Source organism: Bombina bombina, chromosome 4 (genome assembly GCF_027579735.1).
Source record: "Bombina bombina isolate aBomBom1 chromosome 4, aBomBom1.pri, whole genome shotgun sequence".
Taxonomy (NCBI): domain Eukaryota; kingdom Metazoa; phylum Chordata; class Amphibia; order Anura; family Bombinatoridae; genus Bombina; species Bombina bombina.
Window position 1 is genome coordinate 693,162,238 of NC_069502.1, and position 26,232 is coordinate 693,188,469.

General features: G+C 39.2%; 1 protein-coding gene and 1 long non-coding RNA gene across 2 annotated transcripts in view; one reads left to right on the top strand and one right to left on the bottom strand.

Moving 5' to 3' along the window:
* LAMA4 (laminin subunit alpha 4) overlaps window positions 1-26,232 on the bottom strand; it is a 247,604-nt gene that overhangs the window by 120,412 nt on the left and 100,960 nt on the right. The window contains exons 5-7 of the mRNA XM_053710874.1: window positions 22,661-22,875; window positions 20,931-21,031; window positions 8,858-9,038 (exon numbers count right to left, since the gene is read on the bottom strand). Coding sequence (XP_053566849.1) covers window positions 8,858-9,038; window positions 20,931-21,031; window positions 22,661-22,875 — 497 coding nt within the window. The remainder of the gene's footprint in view (window positions 1-8,857; window positions 9,039-20,930; window positions 21,032-22,660; window positions 22,876-26,232) is intronic.
* Window positions 1-26,232, top strand: part of LOC128656743 (uncharacterized) — a 50,355-nt gene that overhangs the window by 15,363 nt on the left and 8,760 nt on the right. The window contains exon 2 of the long non-coding RNA XR_008402054.1: window positions 23,314-23,412. This is a non-coding gene — a long non-coding RNA (uncharacterized LOC128656743). The remainder of the gene's footprint in view (window positions 1-23,313; window positions 23,413-26,232) is intronic.

Here is a 26,232-nt window from a genome sequence, read left to right on the forward strand (position 1 = left end):
ATTTATTGCTTCCTCTACAAGTTGTATTGAAATGAAAATTGCAGCACTTCTCATATACCTGAACAGGTAACCGACATGATGGATGCTTACTAGATTGGTTTTATGCTTAGTTATTAATATTTCATAATTTGTTCTATTCTCTAGGCTCATACTAAGTTGATTTAATAAGGAATGTCCGTTCTCTTATTTACATTGGTTCCCCTTTCCCTATCTGTATAGGAATAGTCTATGATGTATTCTATTGTGCCACATTATCTCACACACAAATCTATTCCACACTATTTTACTCACCATTCACCCCTTCCGGTGCACTTCTCATTAGCTGCCATATCACTATTCATCTTTCCTATATATCTCAACTAGGATCTCCCCCTTGCTGCCACCTCCTCAGGACTCATACAAACACTTTGTCTCGTGTTCCTGTCCTATTAACTCATCACTCATGACTGGGGGTGCGTGGTGCATATCACTCCCCTGCTCCTCGACATCTTTTACCTTGCTATTGTTTCGGCTCACTCATCTCCCCTCATTATACGTTCCTTCTGGAAATCCCCACCTATATCTTTGCTACCCTCTGATTAATCCCTCCACTTACTTAGTGGGTGGCACACTCTTGGCTCCGCCCCCCTCCATTCATACCATACGCATACATATACCTACTATTTTTCCAGATACTCTCTCACAAGCCATTACTTTCTCTTACCGAACTAATTTCCCCTCCCTATCTGTTTTTAACCAAAGCAGCTCTGGACCGCTGCCTCCCCCCTCCCCTCAACATCTTAACAATAACTTGTCTGCGCAAGTAACCTAAACTTTTGACATATTCTTCTATATCTCAATCCTCTTCAGTTATTGATAATGGAAATGGATCTAGTGTTCCTCCTATTCCTCCTCCCCACCCAGGGACCCTCCCCCCCCCCTCTTCTTCTTTTTTTTTTTTTTCTTTTTTTTTTTCTTTCCCCTCTCTCCATGGAAGGACTACACTTCCTTACCCTGAACGTACAGGGATTGAACTCCCCAACAAAGCGCAGCCTTCTCTTTACCCTCCTACGTAAAAAACACATAGACATAGCATTCATCCAGGAGACCCACTGGACTCACGCTCAGGAGGTCTCCCGCACGTCCAGACAATTTCCCACACTGTTAGAAGCCACATTCTCCTCCAAGTCACGGGGCATTGCCATCTACGTAGGTAAAAATGTTACTTATGTCCCGATCTATACTGAATCTGACCCCCAAGCAAGGTTTATCATTGCCATCTGTAAACTGAATTCCCATTTAGTCACCTTGCTTAATATTTACGCTCCAAACACCAAGCAAATCAAATTTCTTAGGAAACTGCTCAAGGCAGTAACAGTAATTAGGCAAGGAGACCTTATCCTAGGGGGGGACTGTAATTTGTTGTGGGATATTAAACTAGATAGAACAGGACCCCCACTTTCTAGTAATGATAGAGCTATCCACTCCCTCTCCTCCGCCTTTCAACTCCTTATGGCGCAGTACAATTTATATGACACATGGCACGCAATACACCCGCAGGGAAGAGAATACACATACTACTCCCACCCGCACAAATCACACACACGGATTGATTACTTCTTCACTCACGCACACCTCATTGAACATATTCACTCCATATTCATCGCCCCGGTCTCCTGGTCTGATCATGATTCTCTGCAACTACATCTGGGCCCGCCTGTGAGCCCTCCTCCCGGACTGTGGCGCATGCGAGACTGGACTATCACAGACCCCCTACTTAAGACCGCTCTTCAGACTCACATAACAGACTTCCTAGCCCTTAACGATGATAACCAGACCTCCACACAGATCCTATGGGCCACACTGAAGGCAGTAATGAGGGGTCATCTCATACAATTTGAAACCGAGGCCCGTTTGAAATCTACAGCCACTCTATCTACTCTAACCATCCAACTCCGTAAACTTAAGACTGCGCTCTCCCACGCCTACTCTCCCGATATAAACGATGAAATTACAAAAATCTCAAAACAAATCCAAATTCTGGAACTTAAAAAGACACAAAATATGATGGAAAAATTTAAAAATATATATTTTTATCAGGGCAATAAAGCCTCTACCCTCCTAGCCTCTAAACTTAGACACCGAACTGCTCAGGTGAGAATAATGTCCATTCAGTCCCCCTCGGGGGTAAATATGTCGGTGGTGGCGGACATTGGTGACGCCTTTAAACTCTACTACTTATCTCTATATAATATAGAGGCCAATCTAGAGACCCCGGCACGCACCCCTGCGGAAATCTCTGAATTTCTAAACTCTCTCTCTCTTCCTTCACTCTCTGGTGATGCTATTTCCTCCCTCACCACCCCGATAACGATAGAAGAAATCACAAACATTATTAGAGGTTTGAAATTGGGGAAAGCCCCGGGCCCTAATGGCTTTACTGCCAGATTTTACAAAACTTTTCTCTCCCTCATAGCCCCCATTGTTAGCAGATTCTTCCAGGAGATATTCTCTGGGGCCTCCTTCAAAGCGGAGTTCCTAGAAGCAGTTATCATTACAATTTTGAAACCAGGTAAGCCGCCAGATCTCTGCAGCAGTTGCTGCCCCATTTCATTGATTAATACCGATACCAAGATATATGCCAAGCTCTTGGCCACCAGAGTTACGAAAATAATCTCCCCCCTTATAGCCAACGACCAAGTTGGATTCATTCCAAATAGGGAGGGCTCAGACGCAACTAGACGAATCCTAGATGTCCTATACATGGCAGCTGGGGGACCCGCCTCCTTCCTGGCCCTGTCTCTGGACGCTGAAAAGGCCTTTGACAGGGTCAGGTGGGATTATTTATGGGAAACTTTGAGAGTCTGTCAATTCCCTCCGACTTTTATCTCTGCGATTAAAGCCCTCTACAACAATCCCTCGGCCATCGTCCGTGGCATTGGGTTCCAATCTCCCAGGTTCACGATTTCGAATGGTACTAGACAGGGCTGCCCTTTGTCCCCCCTCCTGTTTGCTTTGGCCATAGAACCCCTAGCCCAATACATTAGATTAAACCCCACCGTTAGAGGCCTCTTCATTGGCTCTCACACTCATAAAATCTCCCTTTACACGGATGACATTAATTACCCTGTTTCTGACATCCCCTAAGGATTCTCTCCCAGCAGTCTTCACCATCCTACAACAGTTTGGAGACTTGAGCTTCTACAAGCTCAATGTAGCCAAAACGGAGGCCTTACCCATAAATTTCTCCCCGGAAGACCTTACTTCCCTTCAGACAGCATATCACTTCCAATGGAAAACCACTTCACTCAAGATTTTAGGGATCCATCTTGGCCCAGACCCCTCTGTGGTCATAGCCCTGAACTATTCATACAGGCTTCCTGAATTCAGAAAGCTCCTTGAGTCATGGGAGTTTAGGGAGATTTCTTGGACAGGACGTATTGCCGCAGTAAAGATGTCCTTCCTCCCCAAGATCACTTATCTTTTTAGATCCATCCCATATAACATCCCTAGGTCGCTCCTTAACAGGTTTCAAAGTTTGATCACCGCCTATGTGTGGAGGGATCGAAGACCTAGAACCTCTGGACGCACTTTGGAAAAACCGGTCTCGCAGGGTGGCTTAGCTCTACCAAACATGATCTCCTACTATAATGCTGCCAGACTGTCCCACATTCTCCTCTGGAATGACCCTGACAGACAACTTGGCTGGTTCACTCTTGAGACCACCCTATTACCCCTAGGCTTAACCCTCTCTGATCTCCCCTGGATCACTCTTCACCATAGACACGACATAGCTATCATACACCCCATCTTCAAACACACATTGCAGTTCTGGGACCAGATGAGACATAATCCAGCTATCGCCCCATATCCTTCCCCTATACTCACAATCTCTGCTGCACTTTATTGCCTACCTGACTCTCACCATGACCTCTGGCCACAATTACACTCACTTTTAGTAACAGACTTCTACGAAAATGACAACTGGCTTCCTCACTCCGAAATCTGTATAAAATTCCACCTCCCTCCTTAGCTCAGTTTTGAAGGATTTCGACTGAGCACGCGCTTACGTACCTGGGGATATCCAAAAAGGTTATTACGGCCCAAAACGGTGTGGGAAAGAGCCTGGCAGGGGGCTCATAACCTTAAACATCTCCTCTCTTTCCACTATAATCTTCTTACTAATTCACTCCCCCCTCACAAAATCCCACAACATCAGGCCTGGGAGAGGGAAATTGGGTTTACTGTAACAACAGATGTTTGGCATGCCAGAATTGTGATGACTAGGAAACTTCTTCATTGCGCCACACTATGGGAGCTCCATTATAAAATATTAGTTCGCTGGCACTTAGTTCCAGTTACTTTACACAGAATATATCCGTCACAACCCCCTAGTTGCTGGAGAAACTGTAGAGATAATGGTACAGCATTACACATATGGTGGACTTGCCCAGTTATCCAAACCTTTTGGAGAGACATATATGCACTTCTTCAGTCACTCGGTCTCACCCCCCCTCGTACCCCAGAGGTAGCCCTACTCCATATGCAGATGCCAAACCTTTCCCCCCTTGGGAGGCTCTCACAATTTATATTCTAATGGCTACGAAACTTGCATTGACCAGAGCCTGGAAAGAGGAAAGACCTCCCTCTCTCTCACAGGTAATTTCCACGATACATTTCATCGGACAAATGGAACAGTACTTGTACAAAGCCCTAGATAAATTAGACTCCTTTCATGCTATTTGGCTCCCTTGGAGCACGAAATTCCCGAATTGGAACATAAGCCCCGGGCCGCCACACTGAGACACCTTCTTTCCCCTCCTGGAGTATATATAATTTTTTTTTCTCTCTCTCTCTCTCCCTTCCCCCTCCCTTCTCCCCTCTTATCCCTTCTTCACACCCACTCCATATCCGTCTCGTCCAGCCTCATCTTCCAGAACGAAAGATATCAGTATCATCACATCACTCATTGCAGACATAGCTACTTATTTTATCCTTCCTAAACACCCCTTATTGAAAAAGAGACTAGTTGCTATATATATTTTGCCTATTTCCTTGCCTGACCACTGTACTGAATTTTTATTGTATATTCACTATGCCAGGCCATTGTGGACCTCATTGTACTGTTCCCAAAGGCATTACTATGTTAATTTAAAGTTTGTCTCAATAAAAATTTATGATTAAAAAAAAAAAAAAAAGTAAAGGTTATCATCCATAATACTGTTAATTGAGGAAATGATAATATTCTGGTTGTAGAAATGATGCTACAGCATTACCAGGTTGAATATACTGAGATTCCATCCATAGTGATGGTGTTGTGATGTGTCCAAAATCCAATATTGATTGTAGGTAAAAAAGTGGTAACTTCATAGAGGTTGTGTAGGGGAAAAGGGTAAATATTAATTGCATAGAAATTAACTTTTGGCAATGAGGACGTCTTTCATAGTATACACCTAGATTAAAAGTTTTGCGTTGCGGCTCGTAACGCTGAAAATATGGCATTTTCAGAGTTAAAACAGCACCGCAGCTATTACAAGTCTTGTCGGTATAGGTGTACCGCACACCTTTTAGCCTGTACTGCAATGTCAGTACCGCACTCATAAAAAAGTAGTTTTTTCATGGGATTCCCATAGCGCCGGTATTACGAGTTTTGCGGTACGGCTAAAAAGTGAGCGTTACATCCTAAAATGACAAGATCTGTACCGCCATCTAAAGTCAGTAGTTTTGAGTTTTACGCTTCAAAGCTGTAACATAAAACTCATAACTAAACTGTTACAAAGTACACTAAACACTCATAAACTATCTATTAACCTCTAAACCGAGGCCCTACCGCATCGCAAACACTATAATAAATTTATTAACCCCTAATCTGCCGCTCCCGACATCGCCACAACAATTTTTTTTATTAACCCCTATTTTGCCACTCCCCAACATCGTCACCACTATACTAAAGTTATTAACCCCTAAACCGCCAACCTCCCACATAGCAAATACTATTTAAATATTATTAACCCCTAATCTGCCGTCCGCCCACATCGCCCCCACTATACTAAAGTTATTAAGCCCTAAACTGCAAGCCACTATAATAAACCTATTAACCCCTAACAAAATATACTAAACAAAACTATTAACCCCTAAACCCAAAGCCCCCCACATCACAATAAACTAATTTAAACTAGTAACCCCTAAACCTAACACCACCCTAACTTTATATTAAAATTAATTACAATTTCCCTATCTTAAATTAAATTAAAATTGACCTGTCAAATTAAAAAAACTAAGTTTAAACTAACAATTAAACTAATATAACAATTAAACTAAAATCAAACTAACTACCAATTAAATTAAACTAAACTACACATTAAAAACATCCTAACACTACTTTAAAAATTACAAACTATCTAATTACAAAAAAATATACTGTTACAAAAAATAACAAACACTGAATTACAAAAAAATAAAAAAACGATATTATCAAAAATAAAAAAGAATTACACCTACTCTAATAGCCCTATCAAAATAAAAAAGCCCACCCAAAAAAAAACCCTAGCCTACAATAAACTACCAATGGCCCTTAAAAGGGACTTTTGTGGGACATTGCCCCAAATATATCAGCTCTTTTACCTGTAAAAAAACCCCACAAAGACCCCCCCAACAGTAAAACCCATCACCCAACTAACCCCCCAAAATAAAAAAACCTAATTCTAAAAAAACCTAAGCTACCCATTGACCTGAAAAGGGCATTTGTATGGGCATTGCCCTTAAAAGGGCATTTAGCTCTTTTACTGCCCAGACCCTAAACTAAAAAATAAACCCCACCCCATAAACCCTTAAAAAAGCCTAACACTAACCCCCTGGAAGTCCCGCTTGAACGATCTTCATCCCAGCGAAAATTTTGTAGGGCAATGCCCTACAAAAGGCCCTTTTAAGGGCCCCCCAAAAGGCCCTTTAAAGGGCCCTTGGTAGTTTGGGGGGTGGGGATTTTTATAGTGTTAGGGGGTGTTTTTTATTTTTATTTTGAGCAAAAGAGCTGTTTATCTCAGGGCAATGCCCTACAAAATGCCCCTTTTAAGGGCCCCCAAAAGGCCCTTTTAAGGACCCTTGGTAGTTTGGGGGGTGGGGGTTTGTATAGTGTAAGGCGCTGTTTGTATTTTTTTTGGAGCAAAAGAGCTGTTTATTTCAAGACAATGCCAAAAAGGCTCTTTTTAAAAAAGGGTATTAGAATAGGAATAATCTTTATTTTTTTGGATTTTTTTTGTTTTTGTAATGGAAGTTTTTTTTAATTTTTTGTGATTTTAATGTTTTTTATTTTTGTAATGTTAGGTTTTAGTGTAAGGCAGGTTAGGTTTTATTTCACAGGTAAGTTTGTATTTATTTTAACTAGGTAGTTATTAAATAGTTAATAACTATTTACTAACTAGTCTACCTAGTTAAAATAAATACAAACTTACCTGTGAAATAAAAATAAAACCTAAGCTAGCTACAATATAACTGTTAGTTATATTGTAGCTAGATTAGGTTTTATTTTACAGGTAAGTATTTAGTTTTAAATAGGAATTATTTAGTTAATAATAGTAAATTTAATTTAGATCTAATTTCATTATGTTAAAGTTAGGGGATGTTAGGGTTAGGTTCAGGGTTAGGGTTACGTTAGGGTTAGGTTTAGAGGTTAATATAGTTTAGGTTGTTGCGATGTGGGGGGCTGGCGGTTTAGGGGTTAATAGCTTTATTTAGGTAGCGGCGATTAGGGGTTAATAACTGTAGGCAGGCGTCGGCGATGTCAGGGACAGCAGATTAGGGGTGTTTAGACTCAGGGTTTATGTTAGGGTGTTAGGTTTAAACTGTCTTTTATTTTCTTCATAGACATCAATGGGGCTGCGTTACAGAGCTTTTGTTTCCACAATCGCAGGTGTTAGACTTTTTTTTGCTGGCTCTCCCCATTGATGTCTATGGGGAAAGTGTGCACGAGCACGTCAAACACAGCGCTTGTTTTGGGAGCGGTATGGAGCTTAAAATCTCCATATCGCCCACACAAGAAGTGTTTTTTTTAAACTTGTAATGGCAACGCTATAGTGAATTTAATAACGCCATTTTTGTGGCGTTCTTTAATTTCCATATAGCGCTCAGAATCTAGGTGATAGTTATTAAATGTTGATAAGTAAATATTATGTAAATATTATGTTATCTATGCCCAAGGTTTCTGGCTTGATGGAAACCTAAGTTAAGAAGCAGCGGTTGTAAGATTAGGATGATTGACACCCCAGCGGTCGTGAATGTGCAGGGGGTGGCATTGCACAAGCATTTCACAAAATATTCTTGTGCAATGATAAATGCAGACAGCGTATACTGTCTGCATTTAGTGATGTTGGGAGGACATGATTCGATACAGCGTATCATGTCTGCCTGATTGGTGGCTAAATTTATACACCAATCAGCAAGCATTTCCAAGGTGCTGAACCAAAGATGAGCCAGCTCGTAAAAAAAAAAAGCTTTTTGCTTTTAGATTGGTTTATACTCCATAAAGCTTAAAAGTAAACTATATAAACTGCCTTTAACTAATAAATCATATAATTATGTAATTCACGACTGTATCCTTTAGTACCACTATTGCTGCTACTACTGAAAATAATAATCTACATAATATAGCTTATAGTAATCTAAGTAATCAAATACTATTTTGAAGATTCTTTGCTGAATAAGTAACAAAAAAAAAAAAACACCATTTTTTTTTTATAAATCTATTACTTATTTACTATAATATTTACGAGGTTTAACTGATGAAGAATTTTTTTTATACTGTGTTTTAACAAAAATATAATTATTAAAAAGATAACCTCCGTCAAGGCCAATGTGCTATCATATTTTCGTTTGCACTTACTCTGACAGCCAGATGGTCCATAATTCCAGTATCCAGACTTGCATCGCTCACATTTCAGACCCCCTGCTCCAGGATTGCATGTACATTGCTGAGTTATAAGGTCACAGTTTCTATCCACAGAAGCCAAACCACATTCACACTTCTGACAGCCCAGACAACTGTCATATCCGTAGTATCCAGCCTACAACCAAAACAACACATGGATAGTTTCAAAATTCATACAAGTTGTAGCTATAGTAAAAACATATTTATTGTCAATGAATATCATTATTTTCTAAATTTATAGTAGTTTAAATATACATCTGTTACCAATATATACCCATTGCTCAGTTTCATTATACATTGTTAGGGTGACCATATTGCCGCTTTAAAAAGGGACACATATGAAAAATACATATGTCAGGGTTCTTATACAATTCAGTTGTTTAAACAGCACTGAAAAAAGCCCTGACATATGTATTTTTCATATGTGTACCTTTTTAAAGCGGCAATATGGTCACCCTATACATTGTATCATTTGTCTTTAATAACACTACATTAATTAGATGAACGTCAAAAATGAATACACTTTAAACTGGCCTTATATGGTATAATTAATTGCAACTGGTATTAATTTCCAAAATAGTATAGAATGGGATAAAAGCAACACATATTACTCAAATTAAACACATAAAGGTGTCTTTGAATGGCGGAAATGAGGGTTTTAGTGGCTATCTGTACATATTTTGGTGTTTGCTGCTCTCATGTTTTTCAACTTTTACTTTTCAAAATCTTAAAAAAAACTGGCCAGGCCAGTTATGTGGTAGTCAGGTGAATTAGACAGATCAGCAGTGCTAGGGATCAAACTCTAGCATTATATACACTTGCAACAAGCATTTACTATTGACCATATGAAGTGCTTCCCAGTAGAGCATATTAATAGGATTGCTACAGAGGTATCTTAAGTGGGACATCACTTTACTAAAAACACTTGGATGACGCTGCCCTTTCTATTTGAATAATTTGTCCCATACTTAAATATTTAGTTTACTATATATGTAAAGTTTAATCGGTAGTGAAATATAAACCGCAGACTAAGGATGAGACAGAGAGTAACAGAAGGTGGAAAACACACTAGGATATTATCATGATAGGTGTTTGTCTAAAAGAGTAATTTCTGTCCCCATTGCAGTTAGGCATACTGTACCTTTAAGGAGGCCTAGAAGATCAGCTAGGCCTTAATTGCAGTAGTCTATATAAGCTCTGTGTATAGCATGGGGTTAAGTTAATACCTATTACTGTGGCATTTACTATTTGGACATACTAGTTTGACCTCTGCTTCCCATTATTAAACTATTTGAACTGACTTGGTTTATGACTTTAGCCTGTTTGTGGACTCTGCATTTATGCTGCTTTTCCCTGTGAGACCTTCATCCAGACTGTCTGACATAGATTACCTTAAAGGGACAGTTCACCCAAATATATTTCCCCCTTTAAATTGCTCTCAATGATTCATTTTACCTGCTGAGGTGTTTTAAATTGTTTACAATTAGCTCCTTTACCCCTATTTTGGCCTTTGAAATAGCTGATTTAGCCTGTAGTATCCCAACCTATACTGAAAGTTTCTATACTGGAGTATATTCTATTGAATAGACTAAGTAAACACAGCCAGCAGAAGATATTACACTCTCAGTGGGGGGCATGATAGTTAAGTAATACAATGATAATTTGCCATTGTTCTCTCTAAGTATTGAGCTTTGGTTTTCTAGACAAATATAAGATAAGGGAGCAAATCTGTGTACATAAAAGTGATAACATAATGAGATATGATATTACCTGAAGCTCAACCCATTGTAATAGGCTGTGGTTTAAAAGCACAAAACCAGCAACTTCATATACACAAATAAACCGAAAAATGTAATTTCTCATAAATTTTATACTCTGCAGCTGGTATAACAAGTCATTGAAAATACATTAATATAAAAACAATTTACAGTGTACTGTCCCTTTAACTCTGGATTCCCCTGCTATAAGAAGATCTGCATTCAGCTACTAAGTTTAGTCTCATTGCTCTCTTAACCCTGGCCTTTGATTGAACATTATGTTTATGTCCAGTGCTCTAGTAAGGGCTTGTGGTAAGCTGGACCTCTCAGCCATTAATTCCAGCTTGTGTCATTCGTACTAGGACAGGAAAGCAGTTTGATGTTTGTTACAGATATATAAATCTGGAGCTTGACAATACTGATTGTCCTATTACATTTGACTGTCAAAGAAAGAGGAGTAGCCAAAGAAGGTGCTTATGTTTTTAAGGTGACCTTTGCATGGGCACATTATTTTGTATGACATTATGGGCTAGATTAAAAGTGGAGCACTACAGTTACACTCATAATAACACAGTCTGATAAAAATTATAAAAAAAAAACGCATTCAAAAGTTATAAGGGTCTCAGGTGTTAGAAAAAAACATAATTTATGCTTACCTGATAAATTCCTTTCTCCTGTAGTGTAGTCAGTCCACGGGTCATCCATTACTTATGGAATATATCTCTTCCTAACAGGAAACTGCAAGAGAATTACCCAGCAGAGCTGCTATATAGCTCCTCCCCTCACATATAATATTCAGTCATTCGACCAAAGCAGACGAGAAAGGAGGAACCATAGGGTACAGTGGTGACTGGAGTTTAATTAAAATTTAGACCTGCCGTAAAAACAGGGCGGGCCGTGGACTGACTACACTACAGGAGAAAGGAATTTATCAGGTAAGCATAAATTATGTTTTCTCCTGTTAAGTGTAGTCAGTCCACGGGTCATCCATTACTTATGGAATACCAATACCAAAGCTAAAGTACACGGATGAAGGGAGGGACAAGGCAGGAACATTAAACAGAAGGAACCACTGCCTGAAGTACCTTTCTCCCAAAAATAGCCTCCGAGGAAGCAAAAGTGTCAAATTTGTAAAATTTTGAAAAAGTGTGAAGCGAAGACCAAGTCGCAGCCTTGCAAATCTGTTCAACAGAGGCCTCATTTTTAAAGGCCCAGGTGGAAGCCACAGCTCTAGTAGAATGAGCTGTAATCCTTTCAGGAGGCTGCTGTCCAGCAGTCTCATAGGCTAAGCGTATTATGCTACGAAGCCAAAAGGAGAGAGAGATAGCCGAAGCCTTTTGACCTCTTCTCTGTCCAGAGTAAACGACAAACAGGGAAGAAGTTTGACGAAAATCTTTAGTTGCCTGCAAATAGAATTTCAGGGCACGGACTACGTCCAGATTATGCAAAAGTCGTTCCTTCTTTGAAGAAGGGTTAGGACACAGAGATGGAACAACAATCTCTTGATTGATATTCCTGTTAGTAACTACCTTAGGTAAGAACCCAGGTTTAGTACGCAGGACTACCTTGTCTGAATGAAAAATCAGATAAGGAGAATCACAATGTAAGGCAGATAACTCAGAGACTCTTCGAGCCGAGGAAATAGCCATCAAAAACAGAACTTTCCAAGATAACAGCTTGATATCAATGGAATGAAGGGGTTCAAATGGAACGCCTTGAAGAACATTAAGAACTAAGTTTAAGCTCCACGGCGGAGCAACAGACTTAAACACAGGCTTAATCCTAGTTAAAGCCTGACAGAAAGCCTGAACGTCTGGAACTTCAGCCAGACGTTTGTGTAGAAGAATAGACAGAGCAGGAATCTGTCCCTTTAACGAACTAGCAGATAAGCCCTTTTCTAAACCCTCTTGTAGAAAGGACAATATCCTAGGAATCCTAACCTTACTCCATGAGTAACTCTTGGATTCGCACCAATGTAAATATTTACGCCATATCTTATGGTAAATTTTTCTGGTAACAGGCTTCCTAGCCTGTATTAAGGTATCAATAACCGACTCCGAGAAGCCACGCTTTGATAGAATCAAGCGTTCAATCTCCATGCAGTCAGCCTCAGAGAAATTAGATTTGGATGGTTGAAAGGACCCTGAATTAGAAGGTCCTGTCTCAGAGGCAGAGACCACGGTGGACAGGACGACATGTCCACTAGGTCTGCATACCAGGTCCTGCGTGGCCACGCAGGCGCTATCAGAATCCCCAAAGCTCTCTCCTGTTTGATCTTGGCAATCAAACGAGGAAGCATCGGGAATGGTGGAAACACATAAGCCATGTTGAAGACCCAAGGGGCTGTCAGAGCATCTATCAGCACCGCTCCCGGGTCCCTGGACCTGGATCCGTAACAAGAAAGCTTGGCGTTCTGACGAGACGCCATGAGATCCAGATCTGGTTTGCCCCAACGATGAATCAGTTGAGCAAAGACCTCCGGATGAAGTTCCCACTCCCCCGGATGAAAAGTCTGGCGACTTAGAAAATCCGCCTCCCAGTTCTCCACGCCTGGGATGTAGATCGCTGACAGGTGGCAAGAGTGAGACTCTGCCCAGCGAATTATCTTTGAGACTTCCAACATCGCTAGGGAACTTCTGGTTCCCCCTTGATGGTTGATGTAAGCCACAGTCGTGATGTTGTCCGACTGAAATCTGATGAACCTCAGAGTTGCTAACTGAGGCCAAGCTAGGAGAGCATTGAATATTGCTCTTAACTCCAGAATATTTATTGGGAGGAGTTTCTCCTCCTGAGTCCATAATCCCTGAGCTTTCAGGGAATTCCAGACTGCTCCCCAGCCTAGAAGGCTGGCGTCTGTTGTTACAATCGTCCAATCTGGCCTGCGAAAGGTCATCCCCTTGGACAGATGTGGCTGAGAAAGCCACCATAGAAGAGAATCTCTGGTCTCTTGATCCAGATTTAGTAGGGGGGACAAATCTAAGTAATCCCCGTTCCACTGACTTAGCATGCACAATTGCAGCGGTCTGAGATGCAGGCGCGCAAATGGTACTATGTCCATTGCCGCTACCATTAAGCCGATTACTTCCATGCACTGAGCTACTGACGGGTGTGGAATGGAGTGAAGGACACGGCAAGCATTTAGAAGTTTTAATAACCTGGCCTCTGTCAGGTAAATTTTCATCTCTACAGAATCTATAAGAGTCCCTAGAAAGGGAACTCTTGTAAGTGGTAATAGAGAACTCTTTTCCACGTTCACCTTCCACCCATGCGACCTCAGAAATGCCAGAACTATCTCTGTATGAGACTTGGCAGTTTGAAAACTTGACGCTTGTATCAGAATGTCGTCTAGGTACGGAGTCACCGCTATGCCTCGCGGTCTTAGTACCGCCAGAAGAGAGCCTAGAATTTTTGTAAAGATTCTTGGAGCCGTAGCTAATCCGAAGGGAAGAGCTACAAACTGGTAATGCCTGTCTAGGAAGGCAAATCTTAGATACCGGTAATGATCCTTGTGAATCGGTATGTGAAGGTAGGCATCCTTTAGGTCCACTGTGGTCATGTACTGACCCTCTTGGATCATGGGAAGGATGGTTCGAATAGTTTCCATTTTGAATGATGGAACTCTTAGAAATTTGTTTAGGATTTTTAAGTCCAAGATTGGCCTGAAGGTTCCCTCTTTCTTGGGAACCACAAATAGATTTGAATAGAATCCCTGCCCGTGTTCCGTCCGCAGAACTGGGTGGATTACCCCCATTAGTAAGAGGTCTTGTACACAGCGTAGAAACGCCTCTTTCTTTATTTGGTTTGCTGATAACCTTGAAAGATGAAATCTCCCCCGTGGAGGAGAAGTTTTGAAGTCCAGGAGATATCCCTGAGATATGATCTCCAACGCCCAGGGATCCTGGACATCTCTTGCCCAAGCCTGGGCGAAGAGAGAAAGTCTGCCCCCCACTAGATCCATTTCCGGATAGGGGGCCCTCTCTTCATGCTGTCTTGGGAGCAGCAGCAGGTTTCTTGGCCTGCTTGCCCCTGTTCCAGGACTGGTTAACTTTCCAGCCCTGCCTGTAACGAGCAACAGCTCCTTCCTGTTTTGGAGCGGAGGAAGTTGATGCTGCTCCTGCCTTGAAGTTACAAAAGGCACGAAAATTAGACTGTTTGGCCTTTGATTTGGCCCTGTCCTGAGGTAGAGCATGGCCCTTACCTCCCGTAATGTCAGCAATAATTTCTTTCAAGCCGGGCCCGAATAAGGTCTGCCCTTTGAAAGGAATATTAAGCAATTTAGATTTAGAAGTCACGTCAGCTGACCAGGATTTAAGCCATAGCGCTCTGCGCGCTTGGATGGCGAATCCGGAGTTCTTAGCCGTAAGTTTGGTTAAATGCACAACGGCATCAGAAACAAATGCGTTAGCTAGCTTAAGTGTTTTAAGCTTGTTGATTATTTCATCCAATGGAGCTGAGCGAATGGCCTCTTCCAGAGACTCAAACCAGAATGCTGCCGCAGCAGTGACAGGCGCAATGCATGCGAGGGGTTGTAAAATAAAACCTTGTTGAACAAACATTTTCTTAAGGTAACCCTCTAATTTTTTATCCATTGGATCTGAAAAGGCACAACTATCCTCCACCGGGATAGTGGTACGCTTAGCTAAAGTAGAAACTGCTCCCTCCACCTTAGGGACCGTCTGCCATAAGTCTCGTGTGGTGGCGTCAATAGGAAACATTTTCCTAAATATGGGAGGAGGGGTAAAAGGCACACCCGGTCTATCCCACTCCTTGCTAATAATCTCTGTAAGCCTTTTTGGTATAGGAAATACGTCAGTACACACCGGTACCGCATAGTATCTATCCAACCTACATAATTTCTCTGGAATTGCAACCGTGTTACAATCATTCAGAGCCGCTAATACCTCCCCTAGCAATGTGCGGAGGTTCTCTAGCTTAAATTTAAAATTGGAAATCTCTGAATCCAGTCTCCCTGGATCAGATCCGTCACCCACAGAATGAAGCTCTCCGTCCTCACGTTCTGCAAACTGTGACGCAGTATCTGACATGGCTCTCATCTCATCCGCGCGCTCTGTCCTTAACCCAGAGCTATCGCGCTTGCCTCTTAATTCTGGCAACTTAGATAATACTTCTGTCATAACAGTAGCCATGTCTTGCAAAGTGATTTGTAAGGGCCTCCCTGATGTACTTGGCGCCACAAAATCACGCACCTCCTGAGCGGGAGGCGAAGGTACTGACACGTGAGGAGAGTTAGTCGGCATAACTTCCCCCTCGTTGTCTGGTGATAATTTCTTTACATGTAAAGATTGACTTTTATTTAAAGTAGCATCAATGCAATTAGTACACAAATTTCTATTGGGCTCCACATTGGCCTTTAAACATAGTGAACAAAGAGATTCATCTGAGTCAGACATGTTTAAACAAACTAGCAATGAGACTAGCAAACTTGGAAATACTTTTCAAAATTAATTTACAAGCAATATAAAAAACGTTACTGTGCCTTTAAGAAGCACAAAAAAACTGACACAGTTGAAATAACAATGACCAAAATAGTTATAGCAACCAAATTTTCACAGTAAATCTATTAAGTTAGCAAAGGATTGCACCCACCAGCAAATGGATGATTAACCCCTTAGTACCCAAAAACGAATAACAATTATATAATTAACGTTTTTCTCACAGTCAAATACACTGTCACAGGACTGCTGTGACTGATTACCTCCCTCAAAATGGATTTTGAAGACCCCTGAGCTCTCTAGAGACGATCTGGATCATGGAGGATGAAGTAGACAGATTGTGACTGAATTTTTACTGCGCAAAAAAGCGCTAAAATAGGCCCCTCCCACTCATATTACAACAGTGGGGAAGCTCAGAAACTGTTTCTATGCAGAAAACAAAAATGGCCATGTGGTAAAAATCATGCCCCAATAAGTTTTATCACCAAGTACCTCACAAAAACGATTAACATGCCAGTAAACGTTTTAAACATACATTTGAAAGTTATGTATTATTATTAACAAGCCTGCTACCAGTCGCTTTTACTGCAGTTAAGGCTCATACATTATTTCAGTATTAACAGTATTTTCAGAGTCAATTCCATTCCTTAGAAAAATACATTCAGTGTACACACACTCATCAGCCTAATACCAGTCGCTATCACTGCATTTAAGGCTGAACTTACTTTACAATGGTATCAGCAGTATTTTCTCAGTCAATTCCATTCCTCAGAAAATAATTTACTGCACATACCTCATTTGTTGCAGGGGGGCCCTGCATGCTATTCCCCTTCTCTGAAGTTACCTCACTCCTCAGATGAGAAACAGCCAGTGGATCTTAGTTACGTCTGCTAAGACCATAGAAAAACCCAGGCAGATTCTTCTTCTAATGCTGCCTGAGAATAAACAGCACACTCCGGTGCCATTTAAAATAACAAACTTTTGATTGTAGAAATAAACTAAGTTAAAAAACACCACAGATCTCTCACAGCTTCCTTTTAGTTAGGCTGCAAGAGAATGACTGAATATGATATGTGAGGGGAGGAGCTATATAGCAGCTCTGCTGGTGTAATTCTCTTGCAGTTTCCTGTTAGGAAGAGATATATTCCATAAGTAATGGATGACCCATGGACTGACTACACTTAACAGGAGAAAAAGACATTCAAAGTACTTTAACATAGAGAAACATACATACACATATCTAAATATGTATATGCATGTATTTATATGTGTATATATGTGTGTACAGATTTATTTATGTACTGTACTTATTTCCCATTGCAATGTTCTTCACACAGCAGAATATGTCCCTTTTATTCTTAAATACATATTTCTATATTTATTTTTATATTTATCTTTATATAACTATACCTTATATGTATAAATTTATATTTTACATGAACATTATTTTATATATATATATATATATATATATATATATATATATATATAAATATATATATATATATATATATATATATATATATATATATAGTCCATACATCAAAGGTGACAGCACCACATCAATTTTAAAGGTGAAAAAATATTTTATTCAGATACAGTACCATAAAAGCAACCTTTCGGACCTATATAGTGGACTATGTAGGTCCGAAACTTCGCTTTTATGGTACTGTATCTGAATAAAATAATTTTTTCACCTTTAAAATCGTTGTGGTGCTGTCACCTTTGATGTATGGACTGCATTTCTTGGAGGTTTGTGGATACTCCACTGTGACGGGCACACATTGGATAAATGTATGTGGGTTTAGTACTGGACTCAACTTGTTCATTTGTTATATATATATATATATATATATATATATATATATATATATATATATATGTGATAATGTTCATTTAAAATACATATCTACACCTATATAGCTATAGAAATAGACATATAGGTATAGGTATGTACAGATTTATATATATATATATATAAATAAATAAATATGTATTTAAAAATAAAAAGGACATATTCTGCTATGTGAAAAACATTGGAATGTGAAATATTAATATTTAATGTTGGGTTTAGTGCTCTTCGGGTTAGCAAGCGAGCATGGGTGTTAGTTTTTAACCATGGATCACTTTTTCACGCTCCATTGAAGTCTATGGGAGAAGAAGTTTTGAGCACGTTGGGTTTACGCTCACGTAAAAACGTTTTATTTTCAACTTGTAATATGAGCGCAACTTGATGCATGCAAAGCTTCCCTCTAGCGAAGTTAATGCAGGAGCACTAATTAGTGTTCCACTTGTAATCTAGCCATATATTGGACAACATTTTAATGCCACACTTATGTTCACCAACACATATTTAATGGTTGCAGTTGCCCTGATGTTGTGGTGGTCATAAATCTATTTAAAGAAGGCCATTCAGGGCCAGATTACAAGTGGAGCGGTATTTAACGTTCCTGCTCTAGCGTTAACTTCACTAAAAGTAAGCCTTTTGCGCCTGTTGGGTAGCGCTCGTATTACAAGTTGAAAGTAAACTGTTTTTGCTCAAGTGCTAACCCAACACATGTAAAAAGCTGAACTTAGAATATTGCACGAGCAATAACCTATTCACCCGATCGCATATTATCAAGTGCGCCAACCTGACATGAAAATAAAATTTCACATTCCATTGTTTTTCACATAGCAGAATATGTTTTATTTATTCATAAATACATATTTATACATACATATGATGGTATTTTGGTACAATATATATATTTACCTATATATACATGATTATATATAGGTATATATAATTACAGCTATGTGCAGAACATTAGAATGTAAAATATTTACAGTAAATACACAGTATAACACTTTATTAAAGGTCCATAATAAATACTCTTAATTTTAAGATAAAAATTAAATATAATGTTTTTACAATAACAACTTTTTTTTAATTCTTCAAAACGATTATTTATAATGTATAAAATCTTACTTGAACCTAGCTAAAATAGTCCCACGACAATGTGTCTCTAAACGCCCCAAAAGTGGGCGTTTTTTACATTCTGTTGTGCATTCCAATTTAGATAGGATTCAATGTGAGCGCACACGCTATAGCGCGATGACAGAAGGAGCTAATGTTAAACAGCAAATTGCTTATATTAAAATATATGTAAATGACAGGGCATATTAACAAAAGATAATTGTTTCTTGCTTGTGACGATATAAAGACTAGGCATAAATACCATTAAAAGTTTTACATGACGCTTTCTAAATAACTCTTGCAGGATGCTTTATAAGCAGCTTTGCAGGACCCTTTTGTAAATGAACTTTGCAGGACGCTTGAAAATCAGCTGTGCAGGATGCTTTGCGATCAGCTGTTAAAGACGCATTAACGGTAGCTATAGCAACCGATGATGAGCACTCTTTCGTGATCGAGATTGGAAGGGCCGCATTGAATCTTAAATGACAGGTAGAAGCCTGGTACATAGAAACTGTCAGTAATGCGCATCGGCAAAAATAATGGGCAGTGGAAGGTAGAAAAATAAATAACTTTAAAAGAAGATAATAGATTTAATAGGTTTAAATTTAAAATAACATTGTGCAAATTACAAAGTATTGGTTTATAGTTAAACCCCCCAATTATAATAGCCCTTTAAATATGAATATTGCATAAATATGTTTTTACATATGTCTTATGTGACTTCATATGTATTTATGTCTTTATATGTGTATATATGTCTGTAAATACATATAAACACATATAAATATATAAATACATACAGTATGTACACACACACACACACATATATATATATATATATATATATATATATACACACACACACACACACGTCTTTTGACATGTATATGTATGTATCTTAATGTTAAAGCCCTTTTGACTGTCTTTTTCTCCCCTAAAACCTGAGACCTCATATATTTGAGCCTTTATAACTTTTTGTGCAATTTTGTTTTGAAATTTTATTAGATGGTGTTATTATGAGTGTAACTGTACTTTTTAATGCTCTGAGGTCGCACCGATGTGTGTTAACTTCAATCGTGATCAAGCGATTGTGTTTACTTTCAACTTGTAATAAGAGCGAAAAACCCAACCCATGCAAACACCCGCGTTAAACCCCTTTTCACTTGCACGTAACTGTTAGTGCTTCATTTGTAATTTCGCCCCCATTGTTTATGGGAAATACTATAATAATAATAAAATATTAAAGTCTATGGGGTCAATTTAACAAGCTTCGTACGGAGCTTGATGCCCCGTGTTTCCGGGGAGCCTTCTAAAGACCGCTGCTCCTTAACCTGTTCATCTGCTCTGAGGCGGGGGACAGAAATCAACCTGATTGAATACGATTGGGTTGATTGACATGCAAATCTGCAGGGGGCGGCATTGCACCAGCAGTTCACAAGAACTGCTGGTACAATGATAAATGCCGACAGCGTATGCTGTCGGCATTTATTGATGTGCAGCGGACATGATACGTTAAATCGTATCATGTCCGCTCGCACTTTAGTAAATTGACCCCTATATCTCTTCTTCTTTGTTCTTACATTTTTGCATGTTTTATTGTTTGAAGAAATAGTTCTTTAAGTCTAATGGCACAATTATCTAAAATTCTGCGGTCTGGCGAGATTCTATAGGAAGCCTATGAGGCCGCTCAGGGAATGCTCTAACTGCAATTTTTACCTTGAGAACTTTGTTTTTCACTAAAGGGAATATTTAATTAATAATGTTAATATATAACTTTATTATCTAATACATTTAAATACATAGGCAAAACTAAAAATATCACTGTTGATGGTTTGGAAATCTTTGTTTATTGTACATACAACACAATGATCGCATCTGACTCCTGTTACTCCCGGCTTGCAGTGACAACGCCCAGTTACATCATTGCAGAATTCAGTTCCACACTTATTACAAAGACATTCTGGGGAAAAAATATTATAATGCTTTACCACAGATTAATTCTCAAGTTTAATTTCTCATTTAAACGTTAAAAACAATCAGAAATCCTAAGCTTGAACATTAATGGCATCACTAATGAGATCATCAATTACATCATAAACGTTTTCCATTTATATCTAGCATCAGTTTAAATATAACATGTGAAAAAAATCTTCACAAAATAGGAAATAATAGCATCCTAGGTGAGCTCAGGAGCGTGCACGTGTTTATAGCCATCTGGCTGCAGTGTTTGCAACAATGTTTCTATGAATGTTATACATAGTTACAAGTACTGCTGCCATAGACTGCTATAGACACATGCATGCTTCTATCAGCCTACCTAGGTTTATTTGAAACAAAGGATATCAAGAGAAGAAAACTAATTTTATAATATAAGTAAAAATGGAAAGTTATTTTAAACTGCATGCCCTATCTGAATCATTAAGGTTAAATTTTGACTTTACTGTCTCTTTAACATATGAATAATAAATAGATTTTACATTTAAAAAGTAATATGAATAAAAACCAGTTGTAAGTGAATTTACCAATGTGAACAGAATGTTATAAGATAATCTTACCATCAATATATATATATATATATATATATATATATATATATATATATATATATACACACACATACATGTTTAAAGGGACATTAAACTAAAAGAATGAATCACGAACCAGTAATAAATAAATAAATTCATTTAATAAATTAAAATATTTTGACTGTAAAATAACTCTTAAAATTGTGCTTGTTCCTTTCTCCCTAATTTTGATATTCTGTAACCTAAGTTTATTTGAAAATATTGCAAACTGCCTGACTGCTTAAAGTATTGTACACATTAATTTACATCTAGCCCTTAATTGGTCACTATCAAGAGATAAAAGATAAATATACTGCCCTTGGTTTTCAAGTAGTTTATTACTGATCTTCAGTCTGTTAGAGTTTTGCAAGTTTAAATGATTTATTAGAGTAGATCTTTTACAATAGTGATGTAAAAAAAATATAAACAAATAATTTTTAAGTTTTACAAAAGAATCCCCTGGAAGATGAGACACTATCATTGTTTACACTGTAAGCATTGTGCAGAAGCATTCTGCCCTGAAAGGGTTCAGTATTTCCTTGCAAATATATTGTCCTGAAGAACAATATAGGTACCCAGAATCATTTTTAATTACAAAAATTGAATTAGTGCCATATGGAGTCCCCAAAAGAGCCTTTTGATTACAGGTTTCCTGAAAAAATTCTTGATCAACTTACATCATTTTTGCAGTTATCACTAATCTGAACACACAAATCAAATTCTAGACAATTTTGTTAAACCTATGCAAAGCTTCAACCATTTAACAAGAAAAAATCATCAAACTATAGCTTCATTATATGTTTTCTACTTCCTGTAAAGTCATCTCAGTTTTTGTTCTAATAATATATGCATTTCTATTAGGAAAATATAAGTGCATCTATATATGATCTGTAACCTATAAAATATAGAGAAGGGAAATAAACTGTTATCTTTTTTCCTTTACTGCACATAAACATATACATCACCCAAAAATTCTATAAAGTAATAAAATAATAAGCAAAAATGTACAGAAATGAACTACGTACCTGTGCAGTTTTTAGCTACTCTGGCATCTCCATAATATCCTGGTGCACATTTTTCACAATGAAATCCAGATGTTTTGCGAAGGCAGTTGTTACACTGTCCTGTTACTTCATTGCAGTCTTCAAATATAAGGTTGGGATCAGAGTTCCCACTGCAGTCACACTTTTTACAGATGCTTCCTTTCAGTAGAGGGTTTCCATAATAACCTGGGGCACACCTTAAATTAGGAAAGAGTACAGGAAAGATTGGTGGTGTTTCTATGGGATTTTGTTTTGTGCTGCCGTACTCTCATTTCTTATTTGTAGGATCCCTGGAGATCAAAGGTGCCACAAACACTTAACTGTGATGCTTTTTTAATTGTCAAGTGCAACACAAGTGAGGGTTCACTTTAACACAAATATGAACTTATCAGAGGACAAGAAAGTTGTTAAAGGGACATTGTACACTAGATTTTTCTTTGCATAAATGTTTTGTATATTATCCATTTATATAGTCAATCTAAGAGTGTTTTTGTAACAATGTATTGTTTTGCTTATTTTTAAGAACATTGTGCTGATTTTCAGACTCCTAACCAAGCCCCACAGTTTTAGAGGTATACATACTTTTACAGACTCTTGCAGACTCCAGTTTATGTTATCTGTCTTTTAATATGCAGGGAGAAGGGGAGGGGGTGTCTGCTCTTTTTGTTTACCAAGCCCCTTTCAGTGGATGTCCCAGACTACCTCATCAACAATGCTAAACTGGGAGCTTCTAAGTAAGTTTTTAAATGGTTTTATACTGGATGTTTATATCAGTATCTGTGCATATTATTCTTTATAGTAGTGTCTATTACATGCAGTTATATGAAAATTAGTGTATACTGTCCCTTTAAGGACACATTTGGCAGAGAGAAAATAAGTGAAAGTAATAAAAAATAAGAGATAAAGATAAAGGTGGTAAAGGAGGAAAAAGTAAGTATAAAATGGCAATATCCACCAACCTTGGTGTGTAGTATATTTCAGTCAAAATTATTATCATCTCTAAGATATGCTTAGATATACACTGGGACATAATGCAGATTAAAAAAGTACCACAGTTAAAATCTTGTGTTTTTTTATATCCCAAATTAAGGACTAGATTACAAGTGGAGCACTAAATTATTGCGCCATTTGCGGGCGCGCGATAATTAATCAGCCATTAGAAAGGGATGGTTGTTGCTACTGTGAGCTCGCGGTAGCAATTAGCGCTTATAAAATTAACCAGAGATCAGATCTCTGGTTAATTTTAGAAATCTGCCCTAAGTGCCCCCAAAATACTGTCTAGTGTAGTTTATTAAAAAATAAATATGTCTGCATCTTTATTTTTAAATAAAATTACTACACTAGGCAGTATTTTGGGGTTAAAGTTGGTGGGAGTGGGGTGTTAGAAAAAATAAAACATAATTGAAAAGTGCCTTTACATTGCAGTCTATGGGAACTGTGTGTTCCCAGTAAAAATCCAGGGCAATATTTATTGCAAGTTTTTCCGCGCGTCTTGTGTATCGCTCTTATTACAAGTTGAAAGTAAATGCGAATATGGGAGTGCAATTGCGATTTATGCTAGAATGATTACCGCGTCCTCAGAGCTCTGGTTAACTGTTTTGCAAAATAAAAAAGTGTCACAAAACACACCAAAAATACATTATACAGTACAGTTACACCCATAATAACAAAAAAGTCGGCAAAGGGCTTTAACATTGAGATACATACATATACATATACATGTGTAAAGATGTATATGTATATGTATGTGTGTATATATATATATATATATACTATATACACTAGTCCTAAAGCCCGTGTACACAGGCCAATTTTTTAAGTACCGCGGTTCCAACCCTTGCTCCCTCTCTCTCCCCCCTCTCTTTTGCGCTCTCTCCCCCCCTCTCTTTTGAGCTCTCTCCCCCCTCTTTTGTGCTCTCTCTCTCTCCCCCCTTCTTTTGCTCTCTCCCCCTCTTTTGCTCTCTCCCCCTCTTTTGCTCTCTCTCCCCTATTTTGTCTCCCCCCCCCTCTTTTGCTCTCTCTCCCGCCTCTTTTGCGCTCTCTCCCCCCCCTCTCTTGCGCTCTCTCTCCCCTCTCTTTTGCACTCTCCCCCCCTCTCTTTTGCGCTCTCTCTCCCCCTCTTTTGCTCTCTCTCTTCCCCCTCTTTTGCTCTCTCTCTCCTCCTCTTTGATCTCTCCCCCCTTCGTTTGCTCTCTCTCTCACCCCCTCTTTTGCTCTCTCTCCCCCCTCTTTTGCTTTCTCTCCCCCCTCTTTTGCTCTCTCTCCCCCTCTTTTGTTCTCTCTCTCCCCCCTCTCTTTTGCTCTCTCTCCCCCTCTCTTTTGCTCTCTCTCACATCTCTTTTTGCTCTCTCTCTCTCTCTCTCTCTCTCTCTCTCTCTCTCTTCCCCCCCTCTCTTTTGCTCTCTCTCTCTTCCCCCCCTCTCTTTTGCTCTTCCCCTCCCTCCTCCTCTCTCCGTCTCCCTCCCTCCCTCCCCCTCCCTCCTCCTCCCTCCTCCTCTCTCCCCTCTGTTTTGCTCTCCCCTCTCTAACTTGACGATGCCGCTGCCCCCACGGCCGCTCCAGTCGGCCACGCCCCTTCACGCGTGCTCCCGTCCGGCCACGCCCCATCACGGCACACCTGGCCACGCCCACACCATGGTACACCCGGCCACGCCCCCATCATGGCAGCTCCTGCAGTGCGCACACCTCTGCTGCTCAAGGCCAGGTATGTTTGTCCTTGTGCAGTCTCTACTGCGCATGACTGCATCTGACAAATATACCTGGCCTTTTATTATATAGGATATAAATTGTGACAGGGTACAGGACCATGTGTATACCAGTCAGAGGTTACAAAGAGCAATCTATCCCATCTCGGTTGTTAAGTGGTTAATATTTTTCGGTTAGCTAGTATACCTGTTCCTTGTTAATTAGGCCCAGAGCTATAGCATAGCTCTGAGAAAGCAGGTAGGGGTCTCAGTATCAGGCTGCACTGGGATGGTGCATGTGGAGACCTGTAAAGGACCTGTCTGCATGGAAGTTAAAGTGAAGGTAAACTTTGGTGAATGAAAGCCCGTTTTTTAAAAATACTATTAAAAACAGGGGCACTTTCATTCATCAAAGTTTACAAAGCAGCTGTTTTGATTAAAAACTTACCTTTTTTTCTTTTCACAGCCAGAGCAGCTTCCCCCTGCTGGAAATCCTCTCTTCACACGTCAGCAATGACTAATCCGGCTTTCTCCAATCACGGCTTTCCCCCAGGGTAGTCATTGCCTGAGGCCATGCTGTGATTGGAGGAAGCCAGATTAGTCATTGCTGACGTGTGAAGAGAGGATTTCCAGGAGGGGGAAGCTGCTCTGGCTGTGACAAAAACAAAGGTAAGTTTTTAATAAAAACGGCGGCTTTGTAAACTTTTATGAATGAAAATGTCCCTGTTTTTAATAGTATTTTTAAAAACAGGCTTTCATTCATCAAAGTTTATCTTCACTTTAAAGGTCTGGTGAGAAAACTGTTTTTCATTAAGGCTAGAGTAGCTGGACCAGTGATAGTAATTAGGGAAACTACTGTTAGTTAGTCTC